This window comes from Saimiri boliviensis, chromosome 1 (genome assembly GCF_048565385.1).
Source record: "Saimiri boliviensis isolate mSaiBol1 chromosome 1, mSaiBol1.pri, whole genome shotgun sequence".
NCBI lineage: Eukaryota > Metazoa > Chordata > Mammalia > Primates > Cebidae > Saimiri > Saimiri boliviensis.
The window spans coordinates 53,797,970-53,819,289 of NC_133449.1; the positions used below are offsets into that span (position 1 = coordinate 53,797,970).

General features: G+C 37.9%; 1 protein-coding gene across 11 annotated transcripts in view; it reads right to left on the reverse strand.

Annotated features, from left to right (window-relative positions):
• DNAH6 (dynein axonemal heavy chain 6) overlaps positions 1-21,320 on the reverse strand; it is a 352,679-nt gene that overhangs the window by 215,973 nt on the left and 115,386 nt on the right. For all 11 annotated transcript variants that reach the window (XM_074397642.1, XM_039462280.2, XM_074397653.1 and 8 more), the window contains 5 exons: positions 19,215-19,367; positions 14,886-15,137; positions 10,209-10,337; positions 5,120-5,233; positions 3,401-3,544 (listed from right to left, as the gene is read on the reverse strand). In XM_074397642.1, coding sequence (XP_074253743.1) covers positions 3,401-3,544; positions 5,120-5,233; positions 10,209-10,337; positions 14,886-15,137; positions 19,215-19,367 — 792 coding nt within the window. The remainder of the gene's footprint in view (positions 1-3,400; positions 3,545-5,119; positions 5,234-10,208; positions 10,338-14,885; positions 15,138-19,214; positions 19,368-21,320) is intronic.

A 21,320-nucleotide genomic window follows, 5' to 3' on the forward strand; every position in this document is an offset into this window, starting at 1 on the left:
GTGAGACAGAACACAGATATCTTTTATCAAGTGAATGAATAAATAAACTATGATATATCTATATAATGGAATACTAGAAAATAAAAATAAATGAACTGGCTGGGCGTGATAGCTCAGGCTCGTGATTCCAGCACTTTGAGAGGCTGAAGCAGAAGGATCACCTGAGCCCAGGAGTTCAAGATCAGCATGAGCAACATAGTGAGATCCTGTCTCATTCTGTCACAGATGCTGGAGAGGATGTGGAGAAATAGGAATGCTTTTACACTGTTGGTGGTAGCACAAGTTAGTTCAACCATTGTGGAAGACAGTGTGGCAATTCTTTAAGGATCTAGAAGTAGAAATACCATTTGACCCAGCAATCCTATTACTTACTGGGTATATACCCAAAGGATTATAAATTATTCTACTATAAAGACACATGCACACGTATGTTTATTGTACTACTATTCACAACAACAAAGACTTGGAACCAAACAAAATGCCCATCAATGATAGACTGGATAAAGAAAATGTGGCACATATACAGCATGGAATACTATGCAGCCATACAAAACGATCAGTTCATGTCCTTTTCAGGCACATGGATGAAGCTGGAAACCATCATTCTCAGCAAACTAACACAGGAATAGAAAACCAAACACCACATATTCTCACTCGTAAGTGGGAGTTGAACAATGAGAACACATGAACACAGGGAGGGGAACATCAGATACTGGGACCTGCTGGGGGTGGGTGGGGGACAAGGGGAGATAGCATTAGTAGAAATATCTAATGTAGATGATAGGTTGATGGGTGCAGCAAACCACCATGGCACATATATACCTATGTAACAAACTTGCACATTCTGCACAGGTATCCCAGAACTTAAAGTATAATTTTTAAAAAGCAAGAAATGAACTATTGCTTCACATGACAACAAGGAAGAATCTTTTTTTCTTAAAAAATTATAATTCACAGAGTTATGTTACCATCACCTCTATCTGATTTTAGAATATGTCATCACCCCAAAAGGAAACTCCATACTCATTAGGTCCCATAAGCAGTCACTCTTGTTTCTTCCTCCCCATACTGCCTGGTAACCATGAGTTTACTCTCTCACTATAGATTTCTCTATTCTAGACATTTCATATAAATGACATGGTATCTGGCCATTATTTTTGTGACTGGCTTCTTTTACTTTGCATTATGATTTTAAATTTTTTATCTTAATTTTTGCTGACACTAGGTCCCGCTATGATGTACAGGATGGTATTGAACTCCTGGGCTCAAGTGATCCTCCCACCTTGCCTTCCAAAGTATTGGTCACTGCACACAGCCTAGCATCATGTTTTTAACGTTTGTCTATTCTGTTGCACATGACTTAATTTCATTTTGCTACTGAATAAAATTTCATCATATAGATATGGCACATTTTATTTCTCCCTTTTATTAACTGATGGAAATTTGTTTTTTTTTTCTCACTTTTGGCTATTATGAACAAGGCTGCTATGAACATTTGTACTGAAGTTTCTGTGTGAACACATGCTTTCAATAATCTTGGGCCTATATCTAAAAGCAGAATTAAATGGTAATACAGTAGATCTATATTTTACATCTTGAGCAAATGCCAGATTATTTTCCAAAGTGGCTGTACCACCTTACAATCCTACCAGCAACATGTGAAAGTTCTAATTTCTGTATATTCCCTACAATACTTATTCTTATATAATCTGTCTCTTTGGTCATAGCCATCCTAGGGAGTGTGAAGTGCTATCTCATTGTGGCTTTGATTTTCATTTCCCTAATAACTAATGGTGTTCAGTATCTTTTCATGTGTCTTCTTTGGGGAAGGGTGTATTCAAATCCTTTGCCCATTTTAAAGAGTTATTTGTCTTTTTATTTGTAAGAGTATATTATATATTTTGGGTACAACTATATAGAAGGATCTTAAATGCATTTTGCTGAGTGAATAAAGCCAGACCCAAAAGGCTGAATATTGTATTATTTCATTTAGATAACATTCTATAAAAGGCAAAACTATAGAAGACAGAAGACAGTTCAGTGGTTTTCTGGAATTGTGATAAAGAGAAACGCTAACTACAAAGGGACAACACAAGCAAATTATTTGGGTAATGAAATTGTTCTGTATGGGATTGTTTTATTAGATACATTACTCATTTGTAAAAACCCACAGAACTGTATGCCACAAAAAGTGACCTCTACTGTATGCAAGTTAAAAAAATATATAAATCAGGATTTCAAGGGAACCCAAGTTGGAATGCAAACTATATCAAATAAATTTGTTTATTATTACAAGATACAATCACACTAAAGGCAATAAAGAAGAAAGAAGCTGACTTAAACAACTTGGGAAGTGTTTTGACTAGACAGTGTAAGCTAAAGGGGAAAAATACTGTGCAAATAATGCTCTTTTCAAGGTGGAAAATTTTCTTCCTATTGTGTCTGAAGCTTTACTTACTTTTCTTTTCCACATCTTTTTAGTTCTTGATTTCATCTTTTTTTTTTTTTTTTTTTTTTTTTTTTTAAAAAAAAACAAAAACTAAAATTGCCTGAGTGTAGTGGCTCATGCCTGTAATCCCAGCAATTTGGGAGGCCGAGGCGGGTGGGTCACCTGAGGTCAGGATTTTGAGACCAGCCTGATCAACATGGTGAAACCCTGTCTCAACCAAGAAAAATGCAAAAAAATTAGCCAGGCATGGTGGCGGGTGCCTGTAATCCCAGCTACTTGGGAGGCTGAAGGAGGAGAATCTTTCGGACCCAGGACGCAGAAGTTGCAGTGAGACGAGATCGTGTCACTGCACTCCAGCCTGGGCAACAAGAGTGAAACTCCATCTCAAAAAACAAAGAAACAAACAAACAAAACAACAACAACAAAATACCCTAAAATTGTTTAAAAAACTGAAATCATATCCCTTTTCTTAACCATTTCAAGCACTGGCTTAGCTGAGTTGGTTTCAAAGAGCCAGCCCTGTACACCTGGAGCCTGGTTTCCCAACTTTCTTCACATCATAGCACATCTGGAAAATGGCATAGTTATGTGGTACAGTTATGCAAATGGACAAGGTAGATTGGACAAGTTTACCCCAGCCTCAACTGGCTCCCTAAGGGTTTGAGTGGATCAGTACCTTAGTACAACTACAACCTATTCCTGCACTATTTCCCCTACCACTTGGGAAACACTCTGAATGCCCCTTCTAACCACAGTATTCAACTGCATGATTTGGCCAACTGAAGACAGGGATGCAGCCTGTGCCACTGCAAAAAAATGAATTTGACTATTGTTTTTTCTGTTTGCAGAGCTGACTAACTTAATCAGGGAAGAATTCCTGATTTTGTCTCATTAGCATCAATTAATAATCAACTGGCCTAGAATTTTTGAAATAATTTCTACCAATCTTACCTTTTCTTTCATGGTTTCCACTTTGTGTTTGAGCTGGGGCACTACACTGTTGGGCGGCAAGCCTTTTTCCAGTTGAGACACAAATTTAGCATATTTAGAAACTTGACCGTTGAGAACTTCTGGATCCAGGCAATCAAATTTGGACTACGGAATTTTTTTAAAAAAAGCAAAACAAGTTAAAACATAAAATCAAAGTCAAGTTTGAAATACTAAAAAAATTTTAAGAAGTTAGTTAATCCAAATCTACACTATATTTTTGGAAATGGCTTTACCTACTAAATTGTTAAAAATATTATATATCCAGCATCACCTGTTTATTTCTTTCATGTTCTTGTCTCTCACATCATCAAATATAGTATTGCAGTCTCTGCAATTTACTTCTGAGGATTAATATTCATAAAGTCCTTAAAGGAGACAAGTAGCTAATTTTTTGCTTTTGCTAACCAGGAATTTCTCACCTAGTAGTCTTCTATTATTTGATTATGCACCTGTTTAACATAAATATTTTAAAGATGTACCCCAATATGCTTACAGATCTATAATTTTTTTCTTATTATGTAAACATATGAGTATACACATATATTGATGTTAGATAGCCATACATGTACACTGATGGCAGTAGAAAATTTGTAAACCTTCATTTTTCTTTCTTTGTAAATTCATTTTCTTTCTGCTCCCTAATGGATTTTCTTGTGTATTTCCTAGGGTGAATGCATCCTACATTGGAAGTCACTGCTCTAATCCATAGTGGTAATCAGAAAATTCTCTAAGCTGCTTCTTCTTAAGAATATTTTTTTACTGCTGAGATAAGTGATAAATGACTTAAAGAAGAGCACTTAAAACTGATGTTACAGCATGCATTTGTTTTTGTTTGTTTGTTTTCTATTTTCTCCACCAGAAGGTAAGTTCTATGTTTGAACTTTGTTCTTCTTATTCTCCACTGGCACTCCCAGCAACTAGAACATTATCTGAAACATATTTTACCATGTTACTGTTTTTTTAACCAATCTATGTGGCTTCTAATTATAGGCATCAGCATAGGTAGGATGAATAAGAAGTGTAAAACAATATTTGTAAAGTTGACAGTATTTCTAACATGTCCATACCACACTTGAAAGTATAGGTGGCCATCTATTTTGACTCGTAGAGAGTTGACCCTTGTAAAGATTGAATATAGGGTAGATCCTAGAAACAAAACTCTATGATTGCTGTTGATATCTGGCTAATTTTAAAAGTTTACTACTGAGCTCTCAAAGGAAGATACTAGATTTTATCACTCTATTCTATTACAGTGAACAAAATGGTTTCCTTTTTTAAAGGACAACAAATTTAGAAACCTAAAGTGTGTAGATCACAAATAAAATGCTACGATCCTCAATAACACTGGAGTGTATGATGACAACACTGTTTAGAAGTCACAAAGTGATTAAATGTCACACAGCATGTTCTGTTGACATTTCCACTATGTAGCCTTCTAACATGAAGGACCTGAGAAGCCTAGCATGCAAGAGTACTTTCTACTCTGTAGCATACAGTGAGATGAGGACCTTTATGATTTTCACTGGAAAGTTTATAAATATTATCAGAAAATGATACCATTGCATATTTACTGACATTAAGAAAAGCACCAGATTGTTAAAAGTTATAATTCAAATTATAAGAATTTAATATTAATTCATATAAAAATAAATTAAGAACCGAAGGCTTTTTTCCCCCTACCTTTAACCATTCTTGTTGGAGTTTATCCCATTCAGAGAAAGAATCCCAGAGCAATTGTTTGAGCTTCAGTTCAGCACTAACTTCCTCCAAAGCTTCAAACTTGGAAACTTCTACCTATAAGAATGTAGTAAACAAAATGTGCAATTTAGTTTTCAGATGTAATGATCATATGCTAGTCTCCTATTAGTAATTCTTGGTACAGTGATTACTTGGCAGAATGTGAGGCTTAAATGGGTTAGGAAAAGGAGCACTAGAAACAAATGAAGAAAAAAAAACTCCACAAAACCCCACATATATTACAATTTCCATTAGAGTAACAAAATATAACTCCTGGTATTTCCTTAGGACTTAAATATTCTCCAAAGACATAAATATTATAAGAGTAACAGAGGCATTCTTCTTTGAGTTGGATTATATGTGCACATATGTGCTAGACCTTCTAGGGAAAGCAGATGAGTCTTTAGAGGCACTGATTTCTGTTAGGCTTCTGTACTTAAATGGCATAAGAGGAAATGACTGTGTGGTAGCTGGTGGGGAAGACAGTGAAGTTTAAGATGGAGAGCACAGTGTGGTTTCTTACTCTTTTCTAACCAAGGATTGTATATGAACCTTATGGAGAGGAAGGGTGCAAGAAAATCTGAAGAAGGTGTTTTCATGAGAAGTGTTTTAAGACTGCCTTGGCTCAATGGTGGGGAAACCTTCAGGGAGTTGGTTGCACAGAAATTTTGGGGCTTTGACATTAGGAATTTAGTCTTATTTTCCATTAATAATTGCAAATGATTTCCTGCAACCTAGATCAGTTAGGCTTTCACTCCTATTCTCCAAATAATTGAGAGGCACAGAAGTAAGGCTAGATCAGAGGCAATCAGGAAGGAATCAGTCATGGCAGATGGAAGGAGAAAGACACACTTCTATTTCAGGTTCTGTGTTTTTTAAAAATTTATTTTTTAACTAATTTTTTCTTCTTGTGGTAAAAACCATATTACATGAGATCTATTCTTTTAACAAAATTTTTAAGTGTAAAGTATAGTAATGATAATAACAATGTTAACAAAGTTATTTAATGTACTTTTTCTAGTACTTTTTCACCTTGTATAACTAAAACTTTATAGAACATCTCCTCATTTCCCCTTTCTCCCAGCCTCTGGAAACCACCATTCCACTTCTGCTTATATGAGTTTGACTACTTTAGATATCTCATATAAATGAGATCATGCGGTCTTTGTAGCTGGCTTATTTCACTAAGCATAATGTCCTCCAGGTTCATCCATGCTGTGGCATAACAGGATTTTCTCCTTTTGTGAGATTGAGTAAAATTCTATTTTATGTAGACACCATATTATCTTTATCCATTCATCTGCTGATAGACATTTAGGTTGTTTCCATATCTGGCTATTGAGAACAATGCTTCAATGAACATGGGAGTGCAAATATATCTTCAAGAGCCTGATTCAATTATTTGGGATATACGCCCATAAATGGGATCATTGGGTCATATGGTAGTTCTATTTTTAATTTTTGAGGAACCACCATGCTCTTTTCCATAGTGTTTGTACCATTTTACATTCTCATCTACAGTGTAAAGGATTCAATTTCTTCACATCCTTGCCAATATTTGTCATTCATTTTATTTTTATAATGGTAATTCTAACAGATGTGAGGTGATACCTTCTTGTGGTTTGATTTTAATTTCCCTGATGATTATTGATGTTGAGTCTCTTTTCATATGCCTGTTGGCCACTTGTATGTCTTCTCTAGAGAAATATTTATTCAAGTCTTTTGTCCATTAAAAAATTTGGGTTATTTGCTTTTTTGGCTATTGAGTTATAGGAGTTCCAGGAATTTAGATGATAACCACTTGTCAAGTATATAATTTGCAAATATTTTCTCACATTCTGTATTTGCCTGTTTACTCTGCTGATTGTTCCCTTTGCTTTGCAGAAGCTCTTTAGTTTGATGTAGTCACTTGTCTATTTCTGTTTTTGTTGCAATGGTTTTTGGTGTCACATCTAAGAAATCATAGCCAAGGCCAATGTCATAAAATTCATGAAATTTCCCCTATAATTACTTGTAGGAATTTTATAGTTTTAGGTCTTTTGTTTAAGTCTTTAATACATTCATTTTGAGTTGATTTTTGTATAAGGGTTCAGCTTCATTCTTTTGCATGTGAATATCCAGTTCCTTAACACTATTTGTTGAAAAGACTATCCTTTCTCTGTTGTGTATTTTTGGCACCTTTGCCAAAGATGAGTTGACCATATTTGTTGATTTATTTTTGAGCTTTCCATTCTGTTTCCTTGGTCTGTATGTCTGAAGGTATGCTAGTATCACACTATTTTAATTACTATAGCTTTGTAATATGTTTTTAGATCAAGAAATGTGAGCCCTCCAGCTTTTTTCTTGTTTCTCAAAATTGTTTTGGGTACTTGAGATCTTCTGTGTTCCCTATAAATTTTAGGATTTGTTTTTAATATTTCTGTAAAAAATGTCATTGGGAATTAGGGATTGCATTGAATGTATAGGTCACTTTGGGTAGTATAGGTATTTTAACAATATTAAGTCTTCTAATCAATGAACATGGGATATCTCTCCATTTATTTGTGTATTCTTTCATCATAGGTTTTTAGTTTTCAGCGTGTGAGTCTTTCACCTCCTAGGTTAAATTTACTTTTACTTTATTTTTATTATTTTTGATGCTGTTATAAATGGCATGCTATTTTTTTGATGCTATTGTATATTGTTTCCATTATCTTTTGGATTGTTTCCTGTTAGTATATAGAAATGCAACTAACCTATGTAAGTTGATTTTGTATTCTACAACTTTCCTGAGTTTACTTATTAGTTTTAATTTTTTCCCCCTAGAGCTTTAGGGTTTTCTACATATAAGGCATCTAGAAAATGCTGGATCCTGTCACTACTCCAAGGCAGGTGATAGAGAAGTTTGTCCCTTGAGCAGTCCCCTGATAATGCACATCATTGGACAGCCACTTCAAATCTTTCCTTGTCCAGGTAGAAGTTGAGATTTGGGAGTTCTTGCTTGCTTACTCTGTACTTAGTCAGGGGTAGGGGGAGGGGTGCTAATGGCTAGTGAGTACAAACTGGTCCAAACTATTGCTTTTGTTCTCAGTGGCTTCCAACCTGGGGTCCTTTCCTGTCCATAATCAAATTCAGGCAAAAGAGAAACCAATCTCTCAGGCAGACCCCTAAAATATCAGCATGCCATACAGTCCATCCAGTTTGTCTTTCCCTCCTTCCCCAGGGAGAAGCTGAGAACTTCCTCCTAATTGTGTAGCAGTGTGTTGGGGGCAGGAATTATAGTGAAAGGGTGTTAGAAATTATTCTACTGGCTTCAATAAACTGCTTTTATACTTACCCATGGTGCAAGAGACTTTCAACTTGTCTTTATATTTCTCACAAAAGAAATTGGTTCAGGTGTTGTTGAGTAAGTATGTCCAAGGGAAAAAGGAAGGGCGGGGGCTTCATGCTCTGCCATCTTGGTAACAGTACCAACGTTATTCTTTCTGACTCAAGGAGTGCTCACATGTGTGTTGTAGCTCTTTTTTTTTTTTTTTTTTTTTTTTTTTTTTGAGATGGAATCTCATGCTGTCACTTGGGCTAGAGTGCAGTGACGCTATCTCAGCTCACTGCAACCTCTGCCTCCCAGGTACAAGTGATTCTCCTGCCTCAGCCCACCTTGAGTAGCTGGAATAACAGGCACCCGCCATCATGCCCAGCTAATTTTTTGTATTTTTAGTAGAGATGGGATTTCACCATATCAGCCAGGCTGGTCTCGAACTCCTGACCTCGTGATTCGCCTCCCTCAGCCTCCCAAAGTGCTGAGATTACAGGTGTGAGCCACCGCACCTGGATGAGTTGTAGCTTTTTATCAAGTAGTGTTTCCTCCATATCTTGCTCCTTACTACATACCTTCCTTTCTTGTCTGGGAACAACAACTTTGATGCTGTTCTGCCTCAAGTATCACCAGCCTTATTGCCTGGTATCAAGTTCATTATTTTCAGATTTCTCTACCAATCCCTGGACCCTGAGTAGACAGCATGTCAGATCACTTTCTGGTCATCCATCTGGGGCTCTGGAAGATACAGGTGCATTCCCCTGTGGGGTTCAAGAATGTTCCTCCAAGACTTTTGGGGAGACCAATAGCATCTTCCTTTTGCTAGAGAGCCCCTAGTTTTGACACAGAATATTTTCTTTATTGTTCTCTTTTCTTGTTGGTCTCTCTAAAAGCTATTCAAAACACCTGCATCTGTTGCCCCTTTCTCTTCATGTTTTTTGAAATACCTATTTTAGTCTTTCAAATAAACCCTTTTTTTCCCCCGAGGCAGGGTCTCACTCTGTCATCCAGACTGGAGTGCAGTAGTGTGATCTTGGCTCACAGCAACCTCCACCTCCTGGGATCTAGTGATCATCCCACTTTAGCCCCCGAAGTAGCTGGGTCTGCAGGTGTGTGCCACCATGCCTGGCTAATTTTTATATTTTTAGTAGAGATGGGGTTTCACTATGTTGGCCAGGCTGGTCTCCAGCTCCTGAGCTTAAGTGATCCAATTGCCTCAATCTCTCAGAGTGCTGGGATTACAGGCATAAGCCACTGCTCCTGGTCCTTAAATATACCCTTTTACACCCATTTGTCCCTGGCTTAGCTGGGGATGTCATTTTTCTCAAATTGGCACATAAAACCAGGGTTAATAAGGTGATATTAATGGAATCATAAAATACATATGAATGTAAAAGAAGCCTGAATATTACTTAAGAAAGGATAGTGTGGTTTTAATTGACCACATTAAAAAATCCACCTACATTTTAACATATACAGTTCCTTGTCTGAAAGTTTTGTGTAATTCACAATTACTTTTAATAAGAAAAATGTTTGGTATCTCATGTGTACTAGTCTTTAAACACTTCAAAGGCAGGTAACATATCATATTTTATATCTGAGAGTATTTGTAGCACACTGACTAGAACATAGTTGTCCAAATATTGAATGCTTGCAGTTACATTATTGAAGTCCTTGTGTATATATGCCATTTCTATGCACACATTTCTAAGACAGATGGTGCAAAACTGTCATTACCTTAAAATTCTTCTGATAGGACTTATATTGAAATGCACGTTTTTGAAGATCAGCCAGAACAGACTGCAGATTATTCAATATAAGCTTTATTTTGTCTTGGTCAGCAGAGATATCTAAAATCTGTGGATCCTGTAAATTTAAGACAGTTTTTAGTTAGCCATTCCTGCTTTTTGATAAAGACCAATTAAATTAAATGAATTAATAAACATTTTTAAAAGAGTCATTTAATTTTCTTTTCTTTTTGATTTTTAGAAATGATGTTTAAAATTGTTGCTTTCCTGAATTTTAAAGCAATGCATAGACATTATAAAAAGTACAGATTTGTATAAAAGTGCCATGGAGATAAAATTGTTTTAAAACATTATCTAATATATTCTCCCTCATCTGTTTTCATTTCCTACACTTCTTCAACCAACATGACCTCAGATAAGGAGAGGTGAATGCAACAGGGAAGAGAAGGAAGGAAATATGATATAAGGTAAATTTCCATTGTACAATAAAGGAATTGAAAGTCCTTTGTATTCTAAGGTGATAAAAGAGAGAAAAATGAAAAATATAAATAGCAAGACATATGTTTTACAGCTGACCTGTTAGGATTTAAACCCCAGTGAATGGGAATGGAATAGTTCAGGAACAAAGCAGAAGCATGTAATTAGGTTTGGGATAATCTGAGAAAATGGAAGGACTCTGAGAACCATTATAGCCACAGCTCACGGAGGCTAGTTATTCCATGTCTTAAGTCCACATGGCTGTGCATTCAAACTGGCAACATGCTCTAGATTAGAAAAAGCCAAGCGATGTGTCCAGGATGAAGGAGCTTATATTGGCATTCTGGTGTCTTGTAACTTGGTATGATATGCAGGGAATCCTGAAGTTTTCATGTGTCTTGATTCTGATAGTGGGGACTGCTGAGACAACTAGTGGACCAGAAGATGACTGAGGCCAGGATGAGAAAGCCACAGATTACTTGCAACTGTAGGCTATGGAAGAAATGATGGATTGCAGCACAGGGGCTACATGGTGCCTGAAGAACCAGGAAAGACACTTAGTTATTAACAGCAACTTGGGACAAGCAGGTGCAGCCCAGCCAAACTGCACTGGAAGCTGCTATGGTCCAGAAGATAACATGAAGAACAGATGACCTGTCCCTCCCATCTATGCACCATGAAAAAATGCAAGCTTCCCTTATGGGGCAATAGGTAGGAGAGGATGGTGGCATAGGTGAAAAAATCCCCACAGAAAGTTAAATTTTCAGTTGAATTAAAATCTATCCAAAAGACACCCGGGTAGAATGGAACAGATGTTTCAAACTGAAATAAACTGAGTTATCATCAGTTGCCACATTTAGGTGTTCTCCCTAATTCCCCACAACAGCAGGAATGGGGGTCTTGATTGCAAGATGGTATCATTTATGGAAATAATGAATTTACAGTTCTTTGCCCAAGAGAATTAATTTCAAACCTTCTATAGAAGAAGCACTAGTTAGAATGAGCCCATGCTTTCACTTTTGTGTATATGCATCATGCTATTTAAAATGCATGATTTGCAAGTACATATTAATTGCAGCACTATCAACAATAGCAAAGACATAGAATCAACCTAAATGATCATGAATATCAGACTGGATAAAGAAAATGTGGTACATAAACACCATGAAACACTATGAAGCCGTAAAAAAAGAACCAAGATTATGTCCTTTGCAGGAACATAGATGGAGCTGGAGGCCATTATTCATAGCAAACTAATCCAGGAACAGAAAACCAAGTATCTCATGTTCTCACTTATAAGTGAAAGCTAAGTGATGAGAACACACGGACACAAACAGAAACAGCAGACACTGGGACCTACCTGAGGGTGGAGGGTGGGAAGAGGGAGAGGATCAGAAAAAAATATCTATTGGGTACTAGGCCTGGTACCTGGGTGACACAATAACCTATATAGCAAACCTCTGAGACATGAGTTTACCTATATGATTAACCTGCACATGTATCCCTGAACCCAAAATAAAAGTTTTTATAAAAATAAAAAAGCATGATTACACATAAGCATTTGCTAGCACTTGTGCTTTCTCTAACTATCTATACGTAGATATTCATATGAACAGTATGCAGTGTGTAGAATACAGTATATGGTATGCAGTTAATAGCAGACTACTAACCATTGAAAGTAGATTACTTAAGCTTGAATCCAGATTCCTCCATTTAATGTCTGTGTAACCCTTGGCAAGTTACTTAACCCTGTACCTTAGTTTCCTTTTCTGTAAAATGTGAATAATAAAACCCTAAAGTATTTTGATAACTAAGTAAGCTAAAACATGAAAACATACATAAGAAGTTTCTAGGACTATTACTTGTCATTGCCCAAAATGGTAATAATCCCAATTTCATCACCCATGAAGTGAATAATCGTAAAATACAATAAAATACTATATAGCAACAAACATGAATAAACTACATCCACAAATAGAAACATGGATGAATCTTAGGAACATAAAAAAATAAAGGGCACACTATATGGTTTTAAATAATAGAAGTTCAAAAGTAGGAAATTTATAGTATTTCCACTCCAGATGGCCTGCCACTGCTATCGCACCTGCTGCAGCAGGGAGGCATAGACCGGGCTACATGCTACATGGAGCCAGTGGGAGCTAGGGACAAGTGGGAGCCTCAACCCTTCCAAGTCGGGGTGGGAGCTGTAGCCACCAAAACTGCCGCTGCAGACTCAGTTAGCCCTGTGCTTTTGAGGGTATGAGAAGGCCCCCCTGCCCATGCAGGCTTGGCTGTGTCTGCTTCTGCTGCCTGGTCTCTCTCCGTACTCTGATCTCGGAGGGGAGAGAGGCCAGGCAGCGGGAACAGGCACTTCACTCATCTTCTCTAATTCTGGAACAAAGTCAGGGCTCAGCCCAGATGCCATGAACCGCAGCAGGAGGTAGACAGGTTCCTGAGTGGAAGGGAGTGAGTCCCGGGTGAGGCCCCACCTTCAGGCCCTCCCTAGCCTGAAAGCTAGGGGCCAGGCTACCAGTCCCACAGACCAGTGTGGGAACTTGTGATGCCTTTTCCAGCCTGTCCATGATTCTCCATGGGCCAATCAGTGCATACTTTCTCCCCCTTGAAGTCCATAAAAGCCCTGGGCTCAGCCAGAGCTGAGCAGACAATGGGACAACCAGCTGCAGAGAGGAGTTACCCTCTCTGCTGAGAGCTTCAAAAATCTGTAGAGATGTCGGGGCTACCAGCTTCAGAGAGGAGCAACCCACTCCAGGGACTCCTCTCTGCTAGGAGTTGGGCATACACTGGGACAATCAGCTGCAGAGAGGAGCTACCCTATCCATGCCTCCTCTCTGCTGACAGCTGCAGAGACAATGGGACAACCTGCCTGCAGAGAGGAGCCACCCACTCCAGAGCCTCTTCTCTGCTGAGAACTGAACACTCAATGGGATAACTTGCCCACAGAGAGGAGCTACCCACTGCCAATTTCCTCTGAGCTGTTCAAACACTGAATAAAGCTCTTCTTCATCTTGCTCACCCTCCACTTGTCTGCATACTTCATTCTTCCTAGATGCAAGACAAGAACTTGAGCAAAGGCGCCACCAGCCACAGAGGTTTCTGGCCAGAAAAATAAGACCCCAAAGATCCCATAACAAAAGCATTAATAATTAGGAGGGAACACTAGGATATCATAATGCTTTAGTTATTGACATGAGTAGTGGATACATAGATATGTTTCAGATAATTCATTGAATTGTACAGTAGTAAGTTATGTTCACTTTTGTCTCTAATAAAATACAAAAGTACTTCAGTAGAAAAGTAAAAACAATGCGAAGTCCTTAGAACACTGCTTGACAAATAGGAAGCACACAATGTGAGCTGTGTTACATTTCCACATTAAGACATGTAAAGGTATACTGTAATCTTTAATGTCTGTACTGTATTCTTTTGAGTCAATGTACCCTATATCTTTTCTACAGTAAAAGTAGTACAAGTTAATCAAATATTCTTCAATACCAGTTATCAGCTTTATACTCTGCCTCTTTCTAAAGGTGAATTTTCTAATATGCTTGCAAAGTTTATTTTTATTTTGTATTTAGCTTTTACTTTAAGTTCAGGGGTACATGTGCAGGTTTGTTATACAAATAAATTTGTGTCATGGGGGTTTGTTGTATAAATTATTTCATCACTTAAGTATTAAGCAAACTTTAAAATTGTGACAATAGCTGTAATATGTGCTAGCAAGTCATTAAAACACTCTGCAAAATAATAAATACAAGTAGGACTAGAATTTAATTGACTAAATTCAATATTATACATATGCTTTGTGATAGTCTGAAATATATTTCCTACTTAAAGAGAGATTTTGAAACATTAATTTTTAAGTAGCTCAAAGACATTGTTAATTGGTTAGAACAAAACTACAAAAAACTAAAGCTACATCAGTTAAATGTGTTCTCTAAATGGCTTGAAGACTAGTCTTAATTATTCTCACCACAAAAAATGATGTACATGAGGCGACAGACACATTAATTAGCTTGATTAACAATATCACAACGTATACGTGTATCAAAGCATCACATTATATAATGTAAATATATGTAATTTTTATTTGTTGACTATACTTTAATAAACAAATGTAATAGTCAAACTTTTTATAAGTTATTTTTTACAAAATCCTGATTTAGCTTACCTGTGCTTGGAGTTTTACTTCATTCACTTCATTGTTTAATTCTTCAAGATCACTACCCAAATGTACACAAAATTGCTTAATGCTTGATTCTCTATCACCCACTGCTTTATCAATGGCATTCCGAACAGCAACAATGGATGGCTTCATAGTTGCAAAAACAGCGAAGTCTTCAGGAGGTGTGGGCACCTGATATTGTTCAATAAGCTTGTACATTTGAATCACTATATTCCCTTCATCTTCAAGGCTTTCAATCTAAATGGAAACATAGTTTGCTCATTAAATGTAGCAGAGTCCTATTATACTCTTAAAGTTTGTTCTAATAGGAGACAGCCACTGTACAATATGAACACTGTATTAGTCTGTTCTCCTGTTGCTAAATAAAGACATACCCAAGAATGGGTAATTTATAAAAGAAAGGTTTAATGGACTCACAGTTCCACATGGCTGGGGAGGCCTCACAATCATGGCTGAAGGCAAGGGAGAAGCAAAGGCATGTCTTACATGGTGGCAGGCAAGGGAATTTGTGCAGGGGAATTCCCATTTATAAAACCATCAGATCTCACGAGACTTACTACCACAAGAACAGTATGGAGGAAACCATCCTCATGATTCAATTATCTCCACCTGGGCCCATCTTTGACAATGGGACTTCAATTCAGGGTGAAATTGGGGTGGGGATGCAGCCAAACCATATGAAACACCAAATGTGAATAGTCAACACAGGAGGAGTGTATTTTATTATAGTCAAATTTGCTAAAGCCTGCTGGATGAGAAATATAGTCATTGCTACAACACAGGTAATCAAGGTAGGAGGTAAATTGTTCAGAGCTGAGCTCTTATAAATGTTTCCTCTTTCTTTCTGTTTTGTTCTTTAGTTGTATTAAACAATACCAATATTTAAAGTTTTCTGAGAAAACATGTGCTGTGAGGTTGTCCAGCTGAGGTATCTGAACTTACAGGCACGTGTGATGGGCAGTGATCATCTGAGTAGTCCCTGAGGAATTGACAGGCTGTGGACTTGGCTGCACACTTTCAGAACACATATCTAAGGTGAGATTCCCACTATCCTTTAATAAATTATTTTACTACATCCCAATAACCACTAAACATCTACACTTTGGTTTCTCACTTTTAGTGGACAGTATTGCTTGTCTTTCCTAATTTTCTGGCAAGGGATCCCACAATTTTGGGAAAACTCCTTACCCCCAGCTCTGTCATATGGTTATAGAGGGAGCAGCCATGTTCATACTACTTGGTCCAACTTCCTGGCAACAAGCTGAACCAAGGAGCATCAAACTGTGATCTAAAGAACTTAGTTCAGTCTGGCCTTTCTCTCCAACATAGGAATAGTTAGGACTGAGGCCATTTGCTATCTTTTGGAGACAGAACAGGTTATTAACATGTTCTGCAGAAGATAACTGCAGAGAGCCTTTTAGAGAAATAGTTCTCAATCTTTATTTAGCCTTCATTGCAATGACCTTGGAAAGCTTGTTAAAACAGATTGCTGAGCCCCTCCCAAGTTTACTTTAAGTTCAGGGTTACATGTGCACGTTTGTTATACAAGTAAATACAGAAGGTCTAGCAAGTCATAAAAACACTGTAGTCACTTAGGGTGGGTCCCAAGAATGTACATTTCTAACCCATTCTCAGGTGATGCTGCTGCTGCTGATTTGGAGTTCCTCTTTGAGAATCAGGTTCTAGGGAGGAGCAGAGATGAGAGGAGAGAGGCACTTTTTTAATAAAAGGCCTAGCTCTATCCATACTTTAGGATTCTGAAAGATATTTTTGCAAATTTAGAATAAATATTCTCATTTTCTAAGCTATTTATGTGGGTTTTTGTGATTTTCAACTGAAGTTTCCAACACCTTGAACAAGTTACTTATAGAACTAAGTCTCTCTACATCAAGATCTGTTCATCTTCTTGCATATTTCCTCTATTTTGGGTAAGTATATATCCAGTTTCCCTAGAATGTCCTGGATTTACACTTATTGTTCTAGTATAATTATTAATAGCATCTTTTTGACTCTCAGAAAAATGTCCTGATCAGACAATGAATTATGTAGCCAACGTTCCTTACACTGGTATGAAATTGCTATCTACCTTTTCACTGCAGAATGATACCTAAAAGTCACCTCATTCTCCTCTCACTGTTCCCTCATTCAGTTGTCCATTAAGTCCTTTCAATTCTACTTAACAACTTTATCATTAATTTCTTCTCTCCTATCCTTGAAAACACTGCTTTAGCTACACAGAGTTCATCAACTTTCAATCAAACATTCTTTCTCCAAAGCGCATCTATCACTAAAGCTTGTTTATGTCATTGTCTCCTGTCTTTGAACATGGCTTTCCCTCTCCCTGGAATGCCCACCTGAATGTTTCATGTATTTTATGACAGCTTAAATACCCCATCCTCCACATAGCCTTCTGTAATTCATAGGCAAGAATGACTACAAACTTCCCAGTGCTAAAACAGTATCTTATACCTATACTCATTGTATCCGAATTATCTGCTTGCATTTAAGACTCAGCTCCTTGAAAGCAGGTTTATTCATTGTTGTAATTTTTGCACCTGCTAAGTGGTGCTCACTAAACTTGCTGACTGAATGAATGAAGTTCCAGAGAAAGTTTTTGTGCGTGCAGAGCATCTCCCTCAAGGAAGCGGCTTTCCAAACACATCACCCAGCAAACACAGACAACCTCCTGGAGATGGGACACAGTCTGTTTTCTGCATACTGCATGGACTTGCTGTTCTGGAACCACAAGGTAATAGCAGCTGACCCTCAGCAGCCATTGATTATGATGTGACCCTACCTTCTTGATATAGTTTATAGGACAGAATAGGAGCTCTGAATAAATTTACTAGACCTTTAGAATCAATATTGAAAGAGAAAAATTATCTCTTTCTTGCTGACTGGCTAGACTTGCAAGTTGTAGCTTGGGAGCAGCTGGTGGCTGTTTGCTGCTGTGGTCAGAAGCAGCAGAAGCAGCTGTCTGCCGAGGGAGAAAGTGAAGCAGACTCTCAGAGAGATGCAGAGAGGAGAGATGGAAGGAAGGACTACCAGGTCTTCCCACAGCTGTCTTATTCCTAGTTCTGGTCAGTTCCTGAGCCTAGTTATATTCTCGACTGGGAGTTCCATGAAGCACCCCTGAATCCTTAAATAGGATCCCTATTTTGGCCTAAGCTTTCTCAAGTGGGTTTGGGTTATTTGTTTGAAGTGGCTTAATGAATGCAAACAATAATAACTGCTTGGCATCTTTAGACTCCTGGGACAATGAGTAAGCAAACCTGAGGAGAACAACAATCATCCACCTTTTTGAGAAAGCATGATTTCTTGAAGTGAGAAACACTGTCACCTTTGTAGTCATGTGAAATAGCACTTATTATTAATTTGGTTAATAATACATGGCATTTATTCAGTTTACATTTTTTTTATTTGAAACATTTCTTCAATTTTCAGAAATTTAAGAAAATAATTTAGCTATTTTTTCAGTTCCAACCTAATATGAATGAAAGTTCATGAAAAACTGACTATTGAAGCCAAATGCTAGATTGCTTCCCATGGGGAAGAGCCTGAGAGGAGAAAACCAAGTTTCCAGAGAAAAAGAAGCAAGAGAGACAAAGGAGTGTGTGTGTGTGTGTGTGTGTGTGTGTGTGCGCGCGCATGCATGTGGGGTGTGTGTGTATGTGTGTGCATGTGGGGTGTCTGTGTGTGTGTAAGAGGCAGAAACAGAGACCTGACTCCATCTGCATCACTTGAGTCCCCAAATCTACATTTTTCCCCACCTCCACCTTCTCACTTAGGTAGGTTTTTGCTGGGTTTCTTTCATTCTTGACAGTAAGGTTCCTGACTATGTACCCAGGTTACCATTAGGATTAATATCTAGATTACAATCTTATTACCATTTACTAAAAATTAGAATTCCAATAAATTGTGGTTGAGAACATTGGCGATGCAGTCAAAGAGACTCAAATCTGAATTCTAACTCTATCACATACATACATATCTGTGATCTTGGATAACACATCCTGTTTTGGTTTCTGTTTCCTTATCTGCAGCATGAGAACAGATTATCATCCACACTTCTCAAGCTTTTGTGAGAATTTAAAATGTAATGCATGTAGAAAATGTAATAGGATGCCTGGCTAGTAGTAAGAGTCTGATAACTGTTGGCTGCTTTATTCCTGTGATATAGAACATTCACTTACTTTGAGGTATGCCACTAAATCAGCTGTCTTTTGCCCTTTAGTCCTTCACTTTTTATTGTCCTATGTCTTCCTTCCTACTATGAGATCCAGAATATTAAGTTACATGAGATAATCAACTCACCCGTTCCTGAATTTCATCAAGAAATACTAAGCTATGAACATATTCTGTGGTAGTAGTTGGAACAAACTCAAGTTTGTACTCTGCGTCTTGTGCCTCAGAGATAATGGCATCCACTTTTTTCTTGCTTTGAAGAGGAAGCATAAAATTTAGCACCTGAGAAAGAAAATAATGTGAATTGTAAATAGTTGCATATTTTCATTTTATTATATAGTTTAGCCAAATCCTAACTGGACATCTGTTAAAATCAGCAGATACTGGAAGCAAAGGATATAAAGAGACTTTTTTCTCATTAAATCACTGCTAGTTAAATAGCCAATAGGAAGACCAGGTTTTGAAGATCATTTCCACAGCTTACCAAAATTTTTCCCTAAATGATGTAATATCTTGCAGGTAAGCTTCCTGCTTCTTTGTCCTATGTAGTGGACATCGTGCTGCCCCCTCCAGCATCAGTCCCACTCCTTTCATGCTGGATGCTAGCCATGCAGTTTGGGGAAAATTGATCTCTCCTTCAGAAACAAACATGGAGTCTGACTGATCACTTGGCAAATAGAACATGGCTTTTTTGGCCAAAGTGATCAGTTTAAGGTTGTATTAGTCCATTTTCACACTGCTGTAAAGCACTGCCTGAGACTGGGTGATTTATAAAGGAAAAAGGTTTAACTGACTCACAGTTCAGCATGTCTGGGAGGCCTCAGGAAACTTACAATCATGGTAGAAGGTAAAGGGGAAGCAAGGCAATTAGAGCTATCATCATCCCAGGCAGGGATATCTTTGAGAAATGACTCAGTTCTGCCCCAGGCCCCTGTGACTCTGCTTAAAGCACACATTCCTGCTGACTTTTGTACCTGGGGCAGCAAAATAGTCACCAGCATGCTCTTAATGAGAAACAACACACCAAGCACAGTGGAGCTGTACTAGGCAACCCCTGCAGTCTCAGGCTGCAGTGGTCATCTGTCCTGCATGCGACCCAGACTGCACTGACCCCTGGGCCTGCCTGCGCAGCCCTGCATTCTGCACACTCCCTGTGTTTGTGCAGATCCTGGCCAGTATGAAGTTGTTGCTCTTGTCTTGTCTTTTCTTACAGAGTCTTCCTCCCTTTACAGAATGTCAACCAGAGTGCCCTCCTCCCTTCTCTGCCTCTTCTTTAGCTAGCCTCCCCATCTCATCACTATGCATGTCTGTGACCTTTGGTAATCATTTGCAGTACCACACAGAACCCTGTATTTTGCACACAAGGCAGCAGGAATGAGAAGTATATGAGGGTGCAGGAAAAACCACAATTTATAAAACCATCAGAGCTTGTTAGAATTCACTCACTATCAGGAGAACAGCATAGGGGAAACTACCCCCATAATTCAGTCAATTCCTATCAGGTTCCTCCCTTAACACCTGGGGATTACAGTACAAGATGGGATTTGGGTGGGGACACAAAGCTACACCATATCAAGGGTGAACCTCTGACTTTAGTTGATTTAATCAGATAGAGGTCTGGCACTTTTATTTATAGCTGAGAGACATGTGTACTCAGAACCCCTATCTCTCTTCCTTTATCTCTATATACAAACAGAGAAATAATTGGCTTGTGGAGCTTCTGACAATAATTTCACAAATGCCTTAGGATGAAGCCTGCACATAAGGAGGCTCAGGAAAGAGAATGAAAGAATTGGTTCCTTGGTAACACCACTGAGCCACTAGATCATACCTCTTTGATATCGACCCGATCTCTGGGGTTTTCAGATGTATATGCCAATAACTCTTCTGATTGCTTAAGCCAGTTTGAGTTCAGTTTTCTTGGGCTTATGATAAGTATATACCCAAATATTTATTGAGCATACAGTAGTTTGTTGAAAATGAATTAAATTTGCTCCAATTATATACATAATTATATATATATATAAAAGAAATATATGCATATTTCTTTTTTACCAGATGAAGAAGAAAAACTCTAGAAGAAAGCCCAATGCCATACAATTAATTAATGACAGAACCTATTAGCCCTCAGGTCTGTACTCTTTTATACAGTGCTTTACCTTCCATCATCTACCAGGGACCAGAAAATGTTTTCTAGAAGAGCCAGATAGTAAATATTTTAGATTTGTAGCATAT